The sequence below is a fragment of the Eublepharis macularius genome, chromosome 15 (genome assembly GCF_028583425.1).
Source record: "Eublepharis macularius isolate TG4126 chromosome 15, MPM_Emac_v1.0, whole genome shotgun sequence".
NCBI lineage: Eukaryota > Metazoa > Chordata > Lepidosauria > Squamata > Eublepharidae > Eublepharis > Eublepharis macularius.
Genome location: NC_072804.1, coordinates 29491921 through 29512394, shown reverse-complemented (window position 1 = coordinate 29512394; position 20474 = coordinate 29491921). Strand labels below are relative to the sequence as shown.

At 45.6% G+C, this 20474-nt stretch overlaps 1 protein-coding gene across 2 annotated transcripts in view; it reads left to right on the top strand.

Annotated features, from left to right (window-relative positions):
* CNKSR1 (connector enhancer of kinase suppressor of Ras 1) overlaps positions 1-20474 on the top strand; it is a 42126-nt gene that overhangs the window by 17950 nt on the left and 3702 nt on the right. Inside the window, exons 9-20 of one of the 2 annotated variants that reach the window (XM_054999390.1) lie at positions 1089-1214; positions 3277-3362; positions 6641-6756; positions 7259-7449; positions 10190-10220; positions 10380-10552; positions 11204-11277; positions 11804-11875; positions 13232-13305; positions 16347-16411; positions 16991-17117; positions 20125-20306. In XM_054999390.1, the coding sequence (XP_054855365.1) occupies positions 1089-1214; positions 3277-3362; positions 6641-6756; positions 7259-7449; positions 10190-10220; positions 10380-10552; positions 11204-11277; positions 11804-11875; positions 13232-13305; positions 16347-16411; positions 16991-17117; positions 20125-20306 (1317 nt within the window). Of the gene's footprint in view, positions 1-1088; positions 1215-3276; positions 3363-6640; positions 6757-7258; positions 7450-10189; positions 10221-10379; positions 10553-11203; positions 11278-11803; positions 11876-13231; positions 13306-16346; positions 16412-16987; positions 17118-20124; positions 20307-20474 lie in introns of both variants that reach the window. The other variant, XM_054999389.1, reaches the window with a different exon arrangement.

The following is a 20474-nucleotide window of genomic DNA, read 5'->3' as shown; positions in this document are numbered from 1 at the left end:
CTTCCTGTGGAATGATTGTCGATTGATTTACCTCAAGGGGAAGAGGGGTGCTTGGGAAGAGAAGCTGAGGACCTGTGAGTTGGCATACTGTAGCCCTGTAGGTAGAGTTGCAGAGTTCAATTGCTAGATGAGCCATGGGCACATCGGAGAATGTTTCTGAAGGCTCGTCTCCATGTGGAATGTTGATGTTTACAGATGCCACACCTGTGGTGGCCAGAGCTGTGATTTTTGGAAGATGGCCAAGGAGAAGTGAGCTACTGTTGCTACATCTTGTTTCTGAATATTGGTGGCACAAGCAAGCACTTTCACATGCTACCCTTTTGCTGTCTTATTGCTGCGACTATCTGTCCTACATGTTAGTGCTAGAGTGCAGTTGGCCACTGCTGAGCTTAGGGTAACCTAGTGGGGAATGCAGTAACTTGGATGCCTAGTCAGGAATATTGCAATGAGACTGTCCCAGGACACGGGGAAAAAGAATCAATGCTGGATAGTCAGAAACTAAATACAGGGAAACCTCCAACGAGACCAGGGCTGCAGAGGCAGGCAATGGCAAACCACCTCTGTCAGTCTCTTGCCGTGAAAACCCCACTAGGGGTCACCATAAGTCAGCTATGACTTGACGGAATTCTCCACCACCAACTCAAGATACAAATTGTCCGTAGATGTTCACATGAACCTGTGTCCTACCACTCTGCTCAGCAAAGTTCAGACCCTTCCTGCTGTGCCTCTTCCTCCAGCAGAAAAGCTGCTGACGGAGGAAAGCTACTAACTTCTCGGCACAGATACTGGCCATTGGATACCCTGATAATGTTATAGTTATTGAGCAGAATATGGGGCAATGGGAGATGGTTTGTTTCTTCAAGAGTAAGTGGACAGAATACTACCTCCATGCTGCTTTTTAATATTCTCAATTAAAGCAGCTTGATTAAAAAGTTTTTTACAAAATGAAAGCTCGGATCTTCTGGGCGCAGGCATAGGCTCCTGTGAAGTCCTGCTATGGCCTTGCAGTAGCAGCCCTGAGAAAATATAAGGCATGCAAGCCCTGAGCCTTGCTGCCTTCAGAAAGCCAATTTATGCTGATTGTGCAGGTGGGCTGGACTCGGAAGAATCTGGTAAAGAAGCTGCTTGAGACACCAAATCGGGTGACTTTGGTGTTGAAGAAAATCCCACTCGGTCTTTCGATTCCCAGCTCCCCTGAGTCTCCTCGGCAGCAGGTAAGCCGGCCCTGTAATGCTTTGAATTTTATCTGTACGCTTTTGTCCCACTTTTCCTGTAGGGAGCTCAGAGCTATGAACATGGCTTCTATCCTCCCATTTTGTGTTCACAAAACCTCTGTTTAGGTTGAGGGAACATAACCGACCCAAATTCACCCAGTAAACTATGTGCCAGAATTGGCATTTGAACCCAGATCTCCTGGGTCTAGTCACAGTGTGAGGGCCTCTTTTACAAACAAAGGCAGATCTCCTTTGAGAAGATGCTTGTGTTGGTTGGACTCTCATTCCATATTACACAGGCCACTCATATGCGGAAGCCAAACTTCGGCCTCATGTTGCAGAAAGCTTTTAAGAATGCCATTCCGATGGCCTGGCCTCCTGGATTTGACGTGGCCTCATATGTGTAGCCTCTTACCAGATGTTGAAAGAAATAGCTTTAAGTATACGTTCATGATTCAAGAATGTCTTCTGTCCTATCCATCTTTGCTAGTCTATCTTATTTAGTTGGGAAATGTATATGTCACCTCTCCAGAGAACCTGCTTGAGGTGGCTTACAAAGTCAAACATGATAGACATCCAACAGCACAAAATTTAATAAACTATTAATAACCCAGGGACAGCATAAAAATAGCTTTCAAAATTTTGCAGCTTAAAGGGAGTTTTGTAAAAAAAGGTGTCAGGCTAGAAGCAGACTGGAAAAACAAATGTAAAAGATCAATGCCTTAATTCAAAGCCAGAGTAAAAAAATAAATATTTTGGCTTGTCACTTAATGGAGAATAGGGTAGGTGCCAGGTGAGCCTCAACAGGAAGAGCCTTCTACAGGCAAGGTGCCAACACTGAAGAAGTCCTGTCTTTGGTTGCCTTATGGCTCACCTCTGAAGACCAAGGTACAAGAGCAGGGCTTGAGGGCAGGAACTTTACTGGCAGGCTGGCACTATGGGAGGAGGTGGTCCTTCTCTGGTTTTAGGACCTATCTAATCTTCTAGTCTCGTTTGTATTTCTTCAATCTCCCCCCACCCAATCACTTCCGAACCTCCAAATTACATACAACGGGATATCCCACTTCATCCTCACAGCTGTCCTGTGAGCTCAATTCAGTGTAGTTATAAGACTCTGCAGGGATTTGAACCCATGCTTCCCAAGCCTTGTCTCCTTTGCCCAAAATAATATTTTGTTTGAGTGCAAGATAAGGTGTTCACTGTGGATACAGGCAGGGGGGCGGTTTTCTGGGGAAAGAGGTGGTGGAACTCTCAAGAGGGAAATGAGGAAGAAACACATGGGATTCTTTGAAATCATATTATTTTCACACACTATTGCAGAGTATTTTCAAGAGGTGCCAGAACTCCATTCCACCGCATTCCCGCTGAAAAAAAGCCCTGCAGGCATATTCCTCTTTACAATACACAAGACAGACTTGAGTCCTTGCTTCCCTGAATTTTAAAGGGGAGAGCTACATCTGGAATTTTTAGGTGTCCTCCACAGCGCACAGCAGTTGCCTTTTATTACTTCCTCTTCCCCTTCTTTTCCCCCCCCCCTTCATTAAACAATACGATTTGTCTCCTGCTTCCCAGCATAGTCATACTACTGGGTACGGTGTGTTGGCCAGCTTAAGCAGCAAACCCTGTAGCTACAGATAAGTTGGGGGTGGCTAAACAGGCAAGAGAGCCAGTGTTGCGTAGCGGTTAGAGTATCACGCTAGCATCTGGCAGACCCAGGTTCGAATCCCCACTCTGCCTTGGAAGCTTGCTGGGACACACCTCAGCCTAACCTACCACAGGGTACTTGTGAGGATAAAGTGGAGGCAAGGAGAAGATGCTTTGGGTCCCCACTGGGGAGAAAGGTGGAGTATAAAGGAAGTAAATAGACAATGTTTTGTGTCCCAGGAACAAATCAACTTGTGACTAATCCCACTCTGCCACACCTTAGCCCGCAGGACTCTTCCCCTGGAGTTCCATTCCTGACTTCATGGAAAGCTGAGGGCATCGTCTCTACATTGCATGTGTGCCGCTTTGCCACATATCTGTGAAGCGATGGACACTCAGTCTTTTGTTTGCTTTGCAGTCAGAAGACCATTTTTCAGATGCCGCTGAATCCCTAAGCTTGAGGAGTGACGAGTCTCCGACCAGTCCCACTTCCCTCTCTTCCAGGTGGGCCGTCCTTGCTCTTGCTGGCTTTTTTGTTTACGGGCTGCTGGAAAGCAGCGTTATGGGGAATTTTATGCTTTCCTCCTCAATAACCAGTTATAATAGGAGGAAGTGTGGGGTGGGGGGTGCAACTTCAGTTTTGTTTTCATCAGGAATGGCATAGAGGTGGAATTAGTTGGGGAACAGCAGCTGGCTTAACCCAAGCTCCAATGAGCTCAGCAAGGTCAGTCATGGTTAGTACTTGGATGGGAGATCACCAAGGGAGACAGGGGTTTCTACATGGAAGAAGGCATGGGAATCCACCTCTACTCCTCTCTTTCCTGGAATGCCCTGGGATTGGGGCTGCCGGGTTGTAACTCAATGGCACCTTCTTCTTGGCTGTGCATACCCTGGGGAAAGAAGGAGGGCGGTTCCAACATAATGTCATAAATAGTGGGGTAGGGGGTGGAACCGAACTTTTACATGTGGTTTGATTACCTGTTTTTTTCTCTCTCTTCTGCGGCTGTGGTTTAAAGATGGAAACTGACATGGGGGCATGTGGTCTTTGAGTGATAATCTGTATGTTTAATCTATTTGTCTTTTGTGAATGCTAGGCATATATAAAATTCTCAATATTCATCCTAATGGTTATCATACAGCGTATAAAATGCCATAACAGTTGCTCTAGCCAGACAATTGGTCATGGCGGTGAGTCTTCTAGTTTGTTGTACTCATTGTGAACTGCCGTATCTTAAAAAAAAATCCCCTAAGGCCTCCATGAAAGAGACATTTTGGAAGACTTCCCAACTTCGATTCAACTCCTTCTGCATTCCACTGCAGTTGTACCAAAATGCATAGCCTGGGAGAGTTTTGTGCAAGTCTATTTCAGGATTGTTGCTTCATGGGGAGCATGCATCGGAATACTTAAATGCACATGGGAAACTGGCGCTGATGTCATGCTCTGCTCATACTTTCAGTGGGGATGAAACTGCAAAGGGTGATGTTGGAACTTGCCCAGAGATGAGACTTCCTCTCTGGTTCAGTAAGAAGACTGGAGTATCTTTTGGAAAAATTAGTGACCTTTCACTCAAATGAGAGAGTAGCCCCCTTGAAACTTCTTTCTAAGGGCCAAGCTAGAAGTGATGAATTACACGTAGTGAACGAGTGGAGTGCAAGTGAACAGGGAGGAATACATATGACTCTGTTCACTTGCCATTCAGGTGTGATTCGTCACTTCTAGCTTGGCCCTCAAAAGCCATTATCTCATCCAAATCACTAGCAAAGTCTTTTGACATTACTTGAGAAGAAGAGCTAAAATTCTTTCTTTCTATTCTTGGCTATTTTTTTTCAGTTGAAAAGAGGTAGGATAGAATCTTTAATAGAATTGCTCTCTTGATCTGCAAGATTCAAGTCCAGTGGCACCTTAAATACCAACCCTTGCTTTCCAGGGTTTAAGCTTTTGTGGGTCAATTCTCCCTTTGTCATACACTAGTAGGAATGGAGATCATGAACCCATATATCACAGTCAGAAAGTGAGAGGGGTCCTGCAAAAAAAAAAAGAGTCACAATACAATGGTATGTGAGCCAGCATGGTATAGTGGTTAGAGTGTTGGACTAGAATCTGGGAGAACCAGGTTTAAATCCCCCCTCCACCATGGAAGCTTGCAGGGTGATCTTGGGCCAGTCACACTCTCAGCCTAACAATACCAAGAAAGGACAACCAGTCCAAAAAGACGTGCAAGTGGAGCAGCATTTACACTATGAGCAGAACCACAAGTGACAAAAGGCACAGATTGGACACTTGTCAGCTTCCCTCAAGTTTTGATGGGAAATGTAGGCCTCCTGGTCTTGCAGCTTGGCTCTCCGACTGCTGTCCAATGGACTTTTCAACTGTCACTTGTCCAACATTCCGCCAAGCTGCCTACATTTCCCATCAAAACGTGAGGGAAGCAGACAAGTGTCCAATCTGTGCCTTTTGTCACTTGTGGTTCTGCTCTATTTTCTTTCTTCTTTTCCACAGGCACAGAACATTCATAATGCTGTCACTTTTGGTAGATCAGATTCTTAAAGTGTACACCAACTGTTTAATGAAATTGGTATGACTGTGAAAAATAAGTACTATATGGTCTTTTGGGACTGGTTGTCCTTTCTTGGTATTGTTAATTCAAGACCATTCCCTCATATAATTGTTCTGACACTCTCAGCCTAACCTACCTCATGGAGCTGTTTTGGGGGGAAAGCTGGGGTATAAATAAAATAAAATAAATCAATAATAAATAAAATGTAACCAGCTTGATTGGAGTAAGGAGGATTGCTTGTGTGTTTGTATAAAGTTCTGTCAAGTTATAGTGGACTTATGGCTGCTCTGCTGAGATTTTTAAGGCAAGATATGAGCAGAGGTGATTTGCCGTTGCCTGCCTCTGCAACGATCTTCCTTGGGGGTCTTCCATACAAATACTAACCAGGACTAACCCCGCTTAACTTCCAAGATCTGACAGAATCAGGCTAGCTGTGTTATCCAGGTCAGGGCTGGTAAAATGCTTAGGGGCAGGAAATGAGCATCTGTTGTGAGATAAGAATCTGATGTCCATATTCAGTCATTGTTTTGAATTTGTGAATGAACTCTTCAGCAATCTCATGTTGTAATCTTCTCTGAAGTTTCTCTATTTGAGAACAACCACTCTTAGGTCAACAGTGGAGTGTCCTGGGAGATTAAAAAGTTCTCCCACTGTTATTTTGAGTGTTGTGACTTTTTAAAAAAAATTATAATTGCATAAAATACAAACATACAATGAACACTAGAAGTCGTAAAATGCTAAATACAAACAACAATGAAACAGTATATATCGCATTGAATTACAAGAGGTTATAGCTGGTTAATTACAGATTACACCAACAATGTTCAAAATTCCCTTCCTTTCTGCAATTTTTCCAGCAATTGGGTGATGATGAAGACGAGATCTGGGATAATTTTTTGTATATTGTATTTTTTTATATTGTTGTGACTTTTAATTTCCTGATCTGATGGCTCAAGAGTGTTCAGGGGGGCAGTCCGATGATCAGCATCTTTAAGGGTGTGGTGCCATATTGGAGAAGGGCAAAGTGGTAGCCTACTCTGTGGATATATTGATCCCAGCATATCCAGAAGGTATCTGCTGTCAGACTTGGCACTTATTTGGGGGGGGAAACCATCAAACCCTTCTTGATGCTCAATGGGCTGGTATGCCAGATACGCAGAATGTGAAGTTCTGGGGAACAACAAACAGCTTTGAAGGTTGTGGGTTTCTTTTTTCTTCTCTCAGAAGCATGACTGCTGAGCTGGAAGTGGAGGATTTGACATTAGACTTCCCAGATGCAGAAGAGGAGCAGGAAGGAATTAGTTTGAGTCATGGAGCTGAAGAGCACCTCCCTTGTGCAGGTAAAGGGCTTGAGAGCTGGGTCTTGCCAGTGGAGAACAGCCCGTGAGTGCAGCATGTTGGGCTTGGCTCTGCTGCTGTCCTAGTTCTGGTAGGGCATGGAAGGCTTTCTGCTGTCTGTTATTATGGGGTGTTTTGTCTCTGTCTGATTTGGCTGTGGTTTCTCATCTGCCAACATTTGCAAACGAAGATGGGTGCTGAAAACTCCATGCACATAGGCTGCATTCAGTCATCGCAGTCAACCGAGGTTTATAAACTGTGGTTTATTCACACCCCATTTTGTGGAAATGTTCAAATAGGAGCAGTGCAATGAACTGAAGTATGTCACTGTACACAGAATCCCATATTGCTTCTGCACCCCGGTAGAAATCTTGTTTCAGATTCTTGTATGCTTTTTCATATACACTGACACTTTGGGCGTCTTGCTAGAGCAAGTATTTTTCAAGCCCAATTGTTTTTGTGTTTTGACTGACTGCATGCTGATTTTGACCCCACACTACCCAGGAATATCTGTTAATCCTGCACTGGAAGACCAGAGTCTTGGGGCAAACTCCAAGGAATATGACAAATGCTCAGATGCTGCTGCACTTATCAAACCCGATACCTTGGATCTTAGATTGTCAGAATCCTCAAGCCCTGAGAATGGATTTGTCAGAGGAAGCACCGGTCTGGGATCTGCTGATTCTTCCAGAGAGGTGAGCATTGAAGAAATACGTTAAGATCTACTGTTTTGCTTTCATCCATGGATCTCTGACACCTTCTCTTGGATTCCATGTTTATGGAGTATGCAAGCTAGGTTTAGAGTCCTCACCCTGTCCAGCAGTAAGCAGTCACACATGAGCTGTGAGTTCTCCTCGATTCCTGTGTGTTTGATGCCCAATTTGGATTGGGACTGGAGCACAAATGGAGATGGGGGCTTCATCCTTCCCCTTGCAGCATTCTCCCTGCTGGAAACAGTTTGATATTGGGGGAAACTCAGAGCCAAGCTACAAGAGATGAATTACACGAGGGGGAACACATGGAGGGAGTCGCAATGTTAGCCGGGAAGCTGAGTTTTAAAAGAGATCAGAAGGCTTTGTCAATTTCCCCTCTCTTCAGAGCCAGGGAGATGCTGCTCAGAGTTTGCTAATTTCCTCTTTGCCTCCCAAAGGCTCTGTCAGTTTCATCTCCCTTTCTAAGAGGAAATAAACAAACCTGAGCAGCAAATCTCCCTGGCTCTGTAGAGAAGGGAAATTGACAGAACCTTCTGATTTCTTTTAAAACTCAGCTTCCCGCTAACATTGAGACTCCCTTCACGTGTTCCTCCTCGTGTAATTCATCTCTTGTAGCTTAGCTCTCAGGTATTCCCTGCGATATTTGTAGGTTTTCACCAAAAGGCACATAACACACTCCTGGGAGTGCTGAAGATTCTGTCAGTGCGGCAAACCAGTTGTCTCACTGCCTCATCTTTTTTGCTTTTTGTCATAGTGGGAGCTTTGACCCTACTACGACCCTGCTTTTCCGGGCCACTGCTTCTACTTCAGTGCTTGAATTACGTTCTTACTATTATTATTAGCTTAGATTATTTAAGGCTGTATTGCTGTCTTGGTGCCTTTCCTGGCACCAAGATTTTTCTGGTTTTTTGTGGTCTTGGCACTGGTTTTATTATTGTGTTTATATCAAGATTTGTTTGTTTTAACTGTTGATAAATGAGTAAGCCATGATTTTTGAGTGCCATGAGGCAAAAGGGGAGGAGCCTATGTGACTCTCTAAATGAGACAAAGTACATGCAAAGGCTCAAGTGAAGAGAGGCGCGCAATGCTAGCCAGGAAGACAAGTTCTAAAAAGACAGATCGGAAGGCTTTGTCAATTTCCCTCTCTACAGAGACTGCAAATTTGATAGCTGCTCAGGGGGTTTGTTTATTTCCTCTCCCTCCCCAAATGCTCTGTCAGTTTCATTTCCCCTTCTGGGAGCAGGAGATGAAATAAACAACCCCCCTGAGCGGTGCTGGCTCTGTAGAGAGGGAAATTGACAAAGCCTGTCTTTTTAGAACTTGTCTTCCCGCCTAGCATTACTCCTCTCTTCACTTAACCCTCCGCATGTACTTTGTCTCATTTAGAGAGACTCTAAAACTGGTATATGTTCCCAGTCTTATTTTCTCTATTTTGCTTTTCCTTCCTTTGGCTTTGACTGCCACTACCACAATCCTGCTTTTTCAGGGTATTGCCATGAAACACTTTGTTCAGCCAACCTGCTTCATGTCCTGTTCCCACAAAATTCTTCTCTTCCACCCCAATAGCCCAAAATTCTTCTCTTCCACCCCAATAGCCCAATAGTTTAAGTGCTATGAAGCCATTTCAGCGCCACCACATCTCTAATTAGCCCTGTCCTCACACAATTCCCAGTCACCTTTGCCCATTTCCTCAAGCCTCCTTTGTCTAATCTTTTCTCAGTTTCTCAAGCAGTTGCCAACTCTGCTCTCTTTCCATTTCAGCTTCTTGGGACTTTTTCCCGGTCCCTTGCTGTCCCCTCTGTGAGTCTTTAATCTCAGTCAAGCAAACAATATTCCCTTCCCTCACAGACATTGGGCTACAGGCTGTTCACTTCCCTGAGCAACTAACTATTTTAGGCTATCATACCCACTCAGCTGTTGATGTGGCTGGGGAAGCCTCAAGCAAGAGATAATAGGCTAACTAGATATTACATTTTTTAACAAGCTAAGACTGGGTTCCCTGTGTGGCTCCAAAATGTGGTAAATAGCTGCTTCCCCCTCCCCCCAACCTGGGGTTGTTCCAGCTCAGAAAAACTGCATGAGGGGGGTCTAGGGAATGTGTAATTTGGCCCGCTGTAGATAGCATTTAAAATTGATCATGTAATAACTAAGCGTAATTATTATGCAGAGGTGATCTTGTTAGTATATCTTAAAAGCAGGGATTCCCAACATGGTGCCCACTGGTGCCTTTCCTGGCACCTATTCAACCTCTTTAGGAAGTGTGGAGGGTCAAGTGGGGATCCCTGATGGCCACTGGAGAGTTGACTGGTTATGCAAATTAAGGTCGTGTTTCTACAGCAGCTGCAACCACACTTTTGATTTTATTCTCTCTCTCACTCCTCTTTCCCAGTGTGTTTCTAAGAATTTCTCCTCTTGTCCTTATATTTGAGATTCCTCTGTGTGTGTGTGTGTGTGTACATGTGTGTGTGTACGTGTGTGTATCCACCTCTCATGGTGGTCATTTGTGGTTCTGCCCACCATCCCATGATAAAATTCCAAAGGTGCCCACAGGCTAAAAAGTGATTTTAGGTAGTGATGCTATATAGCCTATACCAATGGGATTTTTTTGGTGAGTTCTTCCTTTGTGAAGTGAAATTAAACTGCTTGCGCAAGGGGTTATTTTCTACTTGCCTTAGCTTCTAATTCTGTGTTGTTGTTTTTTGTCCCTGGCCGATACCTTCAGGGCAACATTGAATATCGACGGAAACAGAAAGGTAAGTGGAACCTTGTTTGTTCCTTACTCACGTTTTTTTGGGTGTGTGTGTGTGAGATTATTACTCTTTTAAAAAGTGTTCTTGGTTGAAGAATGAAAAATCTGTACAAAGTTTTTATTTACCTGTGGCCCCACATTTTGCCTGTTCTTTTTGGATCAGGAATGGCTACCCGGTTGAGCCGGCGGCGGATCTCCTGTCAGGATCTGGGGCAGGTGGACTGCGATGGTTGGCTCCTGAAGAAGAAAGACCACGTGGGCTTCATGGCCCAGAAATGGAAACGGTTCTGGTTTGTGCTGAAAGGACAATCCCTCTACTGGTACAGCCACCCCAATGTGAGTTGCTGACAGCTACGTGGGAGCCAAAGTTATGGCTCGTGCAGATGTCTGGCTGATTGGGGAACTCTTGTCAACCTGCCTTAGACTGAGTCAGACTTTTGCTCTATCAGGTCTGTCTTCTCTGCTCTGACCAGCAGCAGCTCTCCGGGATCTCAGGCTGAGGATTTTCATGTCACCTGTTGCCAGATCTGTTAACTAGAGGTGCCAGGGACTGTACCTGCCAAGCAGGTGCTCTGCCAATGAACCACAGCCCCTCCCAGCCTGATAGCCTCTTGTCCACTCTGACCCTAGTCCCAGTCGTATACTCTGAATTGCTCCAATGCACAATTTGAAAAATGTTTTTACGGAGATGCTATTTGCCAGCAAGGGAGAACAATTCTGCTAGATAAATGTACCTCTTTTCTACCTCTTCAAACTTGTGTTTTGTTGCTACTGGGATGGTGCAAGGGCTGTACTGCCAAGAGTAGAGAATAGGGCAGAATTTCAGGACAGGTTATAACATCTTGGAGAATTCCTGTTTTCTAAGCTGTAGAGACCCAGGCAGCATTCCAGAGCAACCCAGTACAAGTGGCGGCAGGCTGAGCTGTTTGTTGTGCGTGAAACGCTTCTCTGTTTTGTCCTCCTCCCATTCCTTCCCCCCACCCCCAGGATGAGAAGGCAGCAGGCCTGATCAATGTGTCAGCCTACAAACTGGAAAGCACAAAAGAACAGAAAAAGAAATAGTGAGTATTGTGTGGGATTGCAATTGAGAGTTCAAATTTTCTGGTAAAGGAGTGGCTGTATGCGTGGGCTCCATTCACAGGAGAGGGATAATAGCTAAAGGAGTGTGGCGATGTGGTTGGAGTAGGATCTGGAGAACCCAGGTTCAAATCCCCCTTGTGCCATGGAAGCTTGCTGGGTGACCTTTGGCCAGTCACACACACTCCGCCTAACCTATTTGGTGGAGCTGTTGCGAGGATAAAATAGGGAAGGGACAATGAAGTTACATGCTGATTTGGGTCCCCATTGGTGGAGAAAAGTGTGGTACAAATATCCAAATATAAATATTTCCTTGTTCAGCATTGCGTAGCTTCCAAATGCCATTGATGGGGCACTCACAAAGAGGATGGAAGGACTTCAGATTCCTAGGTTAGCTGCCTCGCCCATTTTTGAGCCCTTGGCACATAATTGTAGGCATATGGATCTCTAGCCAGACTTTGTAATGACTCAGGACAGCAAAGGATCCTAAGAAATGTTTCTCTTTTCCAGTGTCTTCCAGCTCACACATGAGAAGTACAAGCCCTTCATCTTCGCAGCAGAAACACTGGCTGACCTGAGCATGTAAGTAACCACAGAGTACCAGCTTGAGTAGTCTCGGGTTCAGCTTTACAAAACTGCCTTGCCTTGCGTGTTCCCATGTGGCAACTCCATTCTTCCTGGCAAGCTCTGCTTCTAAAGCCCCCTCTGTCTAAGTCATTTTCCATAATGGTCTTGGATTGGGATTTGGGCTGCTCATTTTCATGGAACAGTCTCCCAGAAGGGATCAGGAAGGTTTGTTTTATTTTATTTTTTATTTATGTCATTTATAGTCCGCCTTTCTCACTGAGACTCAAGGCGGATTTCACAGTATGAGATTAGTACAATCAGTATCAAGGACATTTCCATACAGTATCAAGGACATTTCCATACAGTATCAAGGACATTTCCATAAACAATGCCATAGGATGGTTGTTGTGGATTTTCCAGGCTGTATTGCCGTGGTCTTCCCGGAAAATCCACAACAACCATCGTTCTCCGGCCGTGAAAGCCTTCGACAAAATGCCATCCGAGTTTCTATCCTCCAGCTTTCCAGCAAGGTTGTAAAACAGAATTATTCTGCAAAGCTTTCAGTGCAGCCTGGAGAAATGGGGAATATCCTGCTAGTGAGACAGACAAGTGTTGTTAGATTGGTGTTTTTAAAAAAATATTTGAATTGTTTTAATTTAACTATTGTTATATTATTGTTTCCTGCCTGGACTCCTGAGTTCGTTGGGAGCCAGGCACGGACACGAACCTTTTAAAATAAACAAATGAAGGCATTTTGTACAAAGATGGTGTTGTGATCCTTAACGAGTCATCTGATTTCCCAAAGTTGCTGCTTTGCTGGGCAGAGCAACTCATGTAGCCAGTTGCTGTTGTTGGAGGGAGGCACAGCCAGGCACTGTTGTACCTAGTTGCAGTTCCAGTGGAGAACTCCCTGCATTCTGGCTTCCAAGTATCACTGCTGAGATCAGCGAGAGTTAGCCAGGCAGCAGCTAGGCACCATTGAGTTCAGGTCCAGACCTCATGAAAAACTGCTGAGACCCTCCTCCTCTCTCATTTCTGTTTTGTAAACTATATTTGGTGTTGGATTTTAAGTGGATTTTTAAGTGATGAAATTCCCTCCAGGAATTTGCAGAAGAGCTGAAGAAACAGAGGGAGTATCCGTTATCAGAAGTTTGTGTGCACTGCTGTCAAAATTCCTTGATATGGAAAAAAGCAGTTATCATGCAGATTCCAAAGCATCGTGGTTTTGGGTTATGATTATGAAGCAATGCAGGCATGGTTTGGGTAGAGACTTGTCTTCGATGTTCCAGTGTACAACATGAGAATTTTTGTCTGGGAATTGGACTGAATTCCAGGGCAATCTAAAATGTTCTGAGTTTTTTCCCCTCCCAGGTGGGTTAGTCGTTTGATCACATCGATGATGAAGTACCTGCCAGTCTCTAAATCTAGTCCGCATAGTCAAGAAGGTAGGCTTCTGTTGAGGGCATCTGTTTGGAATCCACATACTTCACACTTTATCTTGCTAACTAGCCTGAATATGGAGTTCAACTTGAAGCTGCAGTACAGGATTTCTGTACAAGCTTTTTGACTTGCTTTGTTTTCTGCTTTCATTTACACATCAAACATGTTCAGGACTGAATGACTTTCTGCCTAAAATAAAACAAACCTCAGTTTCCATGACCTCTAACCCACATCTTGTAATAAAATTTAGCTATACATTATCAGTAATGTGAATTGACTCCCATCGATCTTTTTCCATAGCAAGAATGGGCAATATCTGCTTCTCAAACACCCAGTCTACAAAATCTGTTGATACTTCAACTTCATTTCCCAAACAAAAGTTTCTAGCATGTTGTGCTGAAAACAGCATTTAAAACGCAATATTAATAGAATTACAGTTAGAAGGGGGGGCTTACAGACCATCTGTCATGCCTGAGGTAGGGTGAGCCACCTTATGGGATTTAGGGTCCCTTGGGAAGGCCCAGAGTACCCTCCTAACCCTTCTGACTAGGGTTCCCATCCCCCCGCTTGGGGTGGGGGATCTCCCGATCCCACCCTCCCTCCCCCGCGCCCGCTTACCTGGCCAGCGGGGGGGCGCTCCCTGGAGTGCCCCCTCCCCGGGTGGCGCGGCGTCCCCCTGGGTGCAGGGCATGCTCCTGCGCCGCGAGAGCAGGCGGTGGCAGAGAGAAAGCAGGCAGCAGTTGCAAGAGCACGCCACTCTCACTGCCACTGCCGCCGCCCGCTTTCTCGCCACGGCTGCTGCCAGCGCTCTGCAGCTGGCGCCAGCTGGGTCAGGGGGCACGGCGGCGGCAGCGAGAGAGCGAGCTGCGGTGGCCACGGCCTGCTTTCTCTCTCGCCGCCGACGCCACGCCCCTTGTCTCTGCCGGCACGGGCAGCACAGGGGCCGCAGCGGCCGTGGCGCATGCAAGAGCTCTCTTGCCGCCGCCGCCCGTGCGCTGCCCACACCAACAGGGACAAGGGGCATGGCAGCGGTGGCCAGAGAGACAGAGAGCGCTGCCTGCACTCTCTGCCCTTCCTCCCTGCGTGATGATGTCAAAAGTGACGTCATCACACACACCAGGAGCGTGTGCGCGCACGGGCACAACAAGAACAGCCCCCAATGAGGTAGGAGCCAGCATCCGCTGGGAGACTTGAGGGACCTGGCAACCCTACTGCTGACCTCCATAGCTTGGCCAATAAACAGGCATGAGGACCCAGCAGAGTAACAACAAACAAAAGGGTTTATTTACAAGGAGGTCAGTTAATATCAAACAAACAAGCAAGCAAGCAAGGTGCATTAGCAACAATAGATGGATGAAAGTAAAATAAACAAAAGGCCCAAGCGCGACTGAATTCCCTGTCCCTCTGTCTGCCAGACCTGCCTTCTCACCCTACCTGGATGAGGGCCTCTCCCCCTAGCAGAAACCTCCTCTGGCCTGCTCCCTGGGAGAAAGAACACAGGCTTTCCCCCCTCCCAGACTTATATAGCACTAGCCCCCTGTGTTCTGATTTGCCAAAAAGGGCGCCAAAACGGCCCAGGGACTCCTGGGAATTGTAGGCAGGCCTACTCCCACTGCTAACAGGCTTCCTGGCACATCCAGATCATGACACCATCTAGTCCAACTCCCTGCCAAATGCAGGAATAGCCTAAAGCACGTATTTGTCCAGCAAGTATTTGTCCAGCTGCTCCTTGAAGACTGCCAATGATGGGGAAGCTTCTTATTAGGGCAAACTTTAATAAATTTAGAGATATGATGAGAGTTATTCCATGGACAAGAATGCTGGAAGGGAAAGGACCAAGTGAAGGGTGGGCTTTCCTAAAAGAAGAGGTCTTGAGGGCTCAAGCTATCACCATCCCAACAAGATGGGAATGTGGTAGAGGATCTAAGATGTGGATGAATAGAGAACTCTGTGATGAGCTAAGGAGGAAAAAAGAGATGTCCAAGAAATGGAGGGAAAGACAACTCCTGTTGGTCCCCGGCCCAAAGGACATCCGTCTGGCCTCAACCAGGGCCAGAGCTTTTTCTGCCCTGGCCCCGACCTGGTGGAATGCTCTCCCACTGGAGATCCGGGCCCTGCGAGACCTGTTACAGTTCCACAGGGCCTGTAAAATGGAGATGTTCTGCCAGGCCTTTGGCTGAGTGCCAGCAGGTGTCCTCCTTTTTTCGTCTAAGACCACCACTTTTTCTGGGCCTGTCCTCGGCCATCTGCTATGCCCTTATACGGACTCCCAATATTTGTTTAAATGGCCTGCTCCTGGAATATTTTAATGACTTTTAAAAAATGATTATTGGTTTTATGATTTTGTGACTTTTAACGTATTTTTTGAATGTTGTTAGCCGCCCTGAGCCCATCTGTGAGGAGGGTGGGGTATAAATCAAATCAAATAAAAAATAAAAAATACATCCAAAGCAGAGTATCAAAGGGTAGCTAGGCACTGTGGGGCAGCTGTCAGGGAGACCAGTGCTCAGAATGAGCTGAGACTGGCCAGGGAGGCTCATCACAACAAAAAAGACATTCTTCAGATATGTGAGGAGCAAACGGAAGGTTAAGGGGGCTAGACCCCCATTGCTGGGTGAGAATGGAGAAACTCTGACGGAGGCCAGGGAGAAGGCGGTAAGGCTTAATTCCTACTTTGCCTCAGTTTTCTCCCTGAAGGAGAGAACGGGCCTGCCTAGAGATGGTAGTGGGTAAAGCATGGCTTCCGGGCTCCTGGTTGACATGGACAGAGAAGTTGTGGAGAAGCACCTTGCTGCAATGTTGGCTTGCTTCTCTCAGAAGATCTCCACAAGTGGAAAGGGGTATGTGATTTTTCCCCTGTACTCCCTCCCACTGGCTGACCTCTGCTTCCTCCAAAACTGTTCCTGGGGGTCCCTGTCCCCCAGGAGCCGTATTTGTGGCTGCACCAGGTGGGGGATGGGTAGCAAGAAAGAGCTGTGTTCCAAAGATGGAGATTCTCGGGCAGCTGAGCAATTGGTGCTGAGCAATGGGTGTGTTTTTTCTCCAGATTGCTATAGTGAAACGGAAGCAGAAGATCCTGAGGACGACTCGCCAAGACCGAGCTTTGATGGGGTGAGTGTCTTCCTGATGGACACCTTGCCTTCATTCTATTGATGAATTCTGTTGTTGGGTAGGGGAACATGATTAACTTTTCTATTAGACAGTTGACTTCTCTCTGACCTGGTTTCCTAGATTTATAAAATGATGCGTGAGTTTGAGAAAAAAGAGGGTAGAAAGAACTTCCCTGTAATGAATGAAGTTGGGATCACTCAATGAATTTGGCTGGCAGTTGATTCAGTACAGACTAAAGGAAGATCTCATCCATGCAGAATGTTTAACTTGTGGAATTTATTGCCACAATATGTAGTGATAATTTTGGATAGCTTTAAAGGAGGATTTGGGCAAATTTTGTGGAGGACAGATCTATTGTTGGCAATTAGGCATGATGTCTGCATGGAGCCTCCATGATCAGAGGCAGTATACCTGTGAATGCCGATTGCTGGCAGGGAGTGGGGGCGGGGGTCTACAGCAGGAGGCCTCAGCTCTGCTTGTAGACTTCCTAGAGGCATCTGTCCAGTCATTGTGAGAATTTTCAGTCTGATCCAGCAAGGCTCTCCTTATACAATCCTAAAATCTTCTCTTTCCCAGCAGCCCAAACAGAGGGAATTGGAAAGAGACCAGTTGCTCACAGGGAGCAATGAATCCCCACGTGGAAGCCAACTCAGCAGCCGGCTCTCAAGGCAAAAAGAAGACGAGAGTACAGCATCCTCTCCCACAGGCGAGTTCCGCTCATTTCTTCTCCCCAAGTGACAAGGGAAGAAAGCACAAATGTTGAGGATCATGAAGTGTTAAGCACAGTCACCCAGTGCTTAATTAGCACCGAGGAGTCCAAAATGATATAATCAGCAATGAGCCATTTTTGTTGGGAAGGGGTAAAGCGCCGGATACTTTTATGTCGAGGCTAGTATGCCTTGCAGTGGTAGATCTGTGCCTGGGATATAAAGCTTCAAACGATATGGGGGGCTTTTCTGATTGGATGTTTCTCCATAAAAAGAATTCCCTCCACACAGAAAGCTAGCACGCTGGGAAGAAAGGGCCTTGCCTAGCTCTCTAACTGACACAACATTTCTCTCTCTTTGTGGAAGAACTTTGAATGCACTGCAGCCTGAAATGGTGTAATCCAAATATGGCCTTACCATCTGGATGAGAAATGTGTGAAATACTAACAAGGGCAATAGAAAAGAGCAAGAGTCCAGTACAACCTACGAGGCTAACAAAATTTGTGTTAGGGTATGAGCTTTCCTGAGCTCACTTCTTCAAACCAGGTGCTACTGGACTCTTGCTTTTCCCCCTTGCTACATACAGACTAACACAGCTACCCATCTTGTTCTAAAAAGGGCAGTTTTGCTTCATGCTAAGTCCTGGCGGTTGTTGCTCAGCACAGTCCTGGAGCAACATCTGCTGTTCAAAACCAGCAAGGAAGAGAGAGAATAGAGGAAGGAAGGATCAGGCCCAGCATCCCAGTGGCACAAGGAAGAAAGAGGGGGCAGCATTAGCCAAAGCAACTTCTTGAGGGTCCTGAGGACAACACCCCAGCAGGAGGCAGGTGCTAGTGGTGCTGTGAGAATAGTGTGTCAGTGAAGGAAGAATGGTAAAGAGCTTCAGGAGTCAATATGAAAGTAAAAGGTACTTCTGTCATATTCCAGATGAGATGCAATCCTGCCTAAGATGTAACCCTGCTCACTCCCATTCCCACTGCCATCATAATCGGCAGTCTTCTAAATCAGCGCTCTGGATTGCTGCTTGCTCACCTGTCCATATTTTAGTAAGATGCTCCAGAGGTGTCAGTTAAGAGGTATAAGGTCCCCAACATAATATCATCAGATTTAGAAAAGAAGATTCTTTTCCTAGTTCTCTGGAAGGCAATATAAGCTTGCCACAGGAGAGCGTGTATACTAAGCCTCTACCAATTCCTGTCCTTCCGCTTCTGTGGCATCCAGTGCAGGAAGTCACGTCTTTTCTTTTTTTGAGGTGCCTTAGTGAATTACAGGTTTTAGAGCAAATCCTATGTATGGAAAGCAGCTTCAAGAAATGTTGATGCTTTCCCCCAAAACCTAGGAAAAATAAGATATGTAACAAATGCCTTATTCTCACTGAGGTCAGACCAAACATGAATTTTACTGTTCAAGACTGCAGTGATGGTGGTGAGGAAAGTGTTTGTACTCCATTTAAAAAACCCCTCTCCTTCAGAGAAAATGACCATAGTTGTGTGAAGGCTAGGTTAGATCTGAAAGGCCCACTGTTCCTCTCCCTTGCTGTTCTCCAGGATTGCTCTGAGCAAGGAAGGTCAGTCCTGTTTTGAAGTTTGTGTGTTGGTTGTTGCAATTAATAAAGTTGCTTGCTGCCTTTCTGCCCGTTGCTCCTTGTTGCCCAGAGCTGAAATTAGCGCGGATCTAGCCAACTATACCAAGGTCCCTTCTTCGGAAACTCACGTGATAAAGAGGCAGACTACAGATATTCAATCAATAACATGTATTTACTAATGGTGTGGCGTATGCCTAAACTTACACAAACATACAAGGTTACACACAAGAGCTAAGAAATACAGAGTAGGAAAATTAGAGACAGTTGCATGAGCAGGAACCCCACGATGACAAGGGATATACTTACAATCCTGAGGCGGAGCAGAGATCTAGCAGCGAGGTGGTCCAGTGCCAGCACCAGAACCACGGACAGAAAGGCAGCAAGGAGCAACAGTTTTGATAATTAATAAAGTTGCCAGCTGTTTTATGGAGCACAGCTCCATGCTCAAGGAGTTTACAGGCCAAAATTTGACCCAGGGGTGTGGGGATAAACCAAGGGAAGACCAGCTGTGCATTCCTGTGACAGGTGCTTATGCTATACCCTCTGCTGCAAGCCTGCTTCTCTAGACAGCCACCTGCAGTCAGTTCTACAAAGCAGAATTCACCGAACTATAGAATGTGTTTGCTCACCTCATGGTAGGTGACTTCCTCTCTGGCTTGTAAGAGCTAAGCTACAAGAGACAAATTACATGAGGACATGCATGTGAAGGGAGTTGCAGTGTTAGCTGGGAAGCTGAGTTTTAAAAGAGATCGGAAGGCTCTTGTCAATTTCCCCCCTGTACAAAGCCAGCAAAGATCCCTCCTCAGAAGGTTTGTTAATTTCCTCTTTGCCTCCTAAAAGGGGAAGTGAAACTGACAGATCATTTGGGAGGCAAAGAGGAAATTAACAAACCCTCTGAGGTCATATCTTTGCTGGCTCTGTAAAGAGTGGAAATTGACAAGAGCCTTCCGATCTCTTTTAAAACTCAACTTCCCAGCTAACATTGCAACTCCCTTCATGTGCTCCTCCTCGTGTAATTCGTATCTTGTAGCTTGGCTCTAAGCCTCTTCCAAAATTTTTTAAATTTTTCGCTTTCTAAAGACTATTGTCACTTTTTAATATTATTTTTATTGCATACAATATGTTATATAATACCTAGATACAAACAAATAAAAAAGGTGTATTTTAACCCTTGTTTTCTCATTCTATAACAGATTGCTCAAGTAAGGATTTATTTAAGATTTAATTTTTTAAAAAACTCCTTTAAAAAAAATTCTCATGATTTTGCACAGGCTCCAAGATTTGAAATGGGAGGCTAAATGTATGCTGGGTGATGTTCTTGCTCCTATGTATCATTATCCTCCCAGCCCCATTTCGTGAAGACTCAACCCTGTTCCGCAACCCCTTCCTTTCACTTATGGCTTTTATGTTGTCTTACACAGACCCTGCGGGAGAAGAACTCGAGTCCCTGATCAAGTGTCTGAAGCAAGGTGGCGTCTCTCTTATTGGGAAGCAGCAAACGTTCACCCGAGAGCAGTACCGGAAATCTTTCGTTAAACGTAACAAGAACCCAGAGATAAATGAGAAGGTGCATCTCATTCGGACCCTTCAAAGCACACTCAAGGCAGGTGGAACATAATGTATATTAGGAAGCCACCTCTGTTTCTAAAGCAGGTGACGGTCCCTTTTTTCTCAACTTGGTTCTAAAGTACAAGATGCAGCATGGTGAAATGGCTGTATCAGACCAGATTGGAGGGACCCAATCTTAAATCCCTACCAGGTGTGTGTGTGT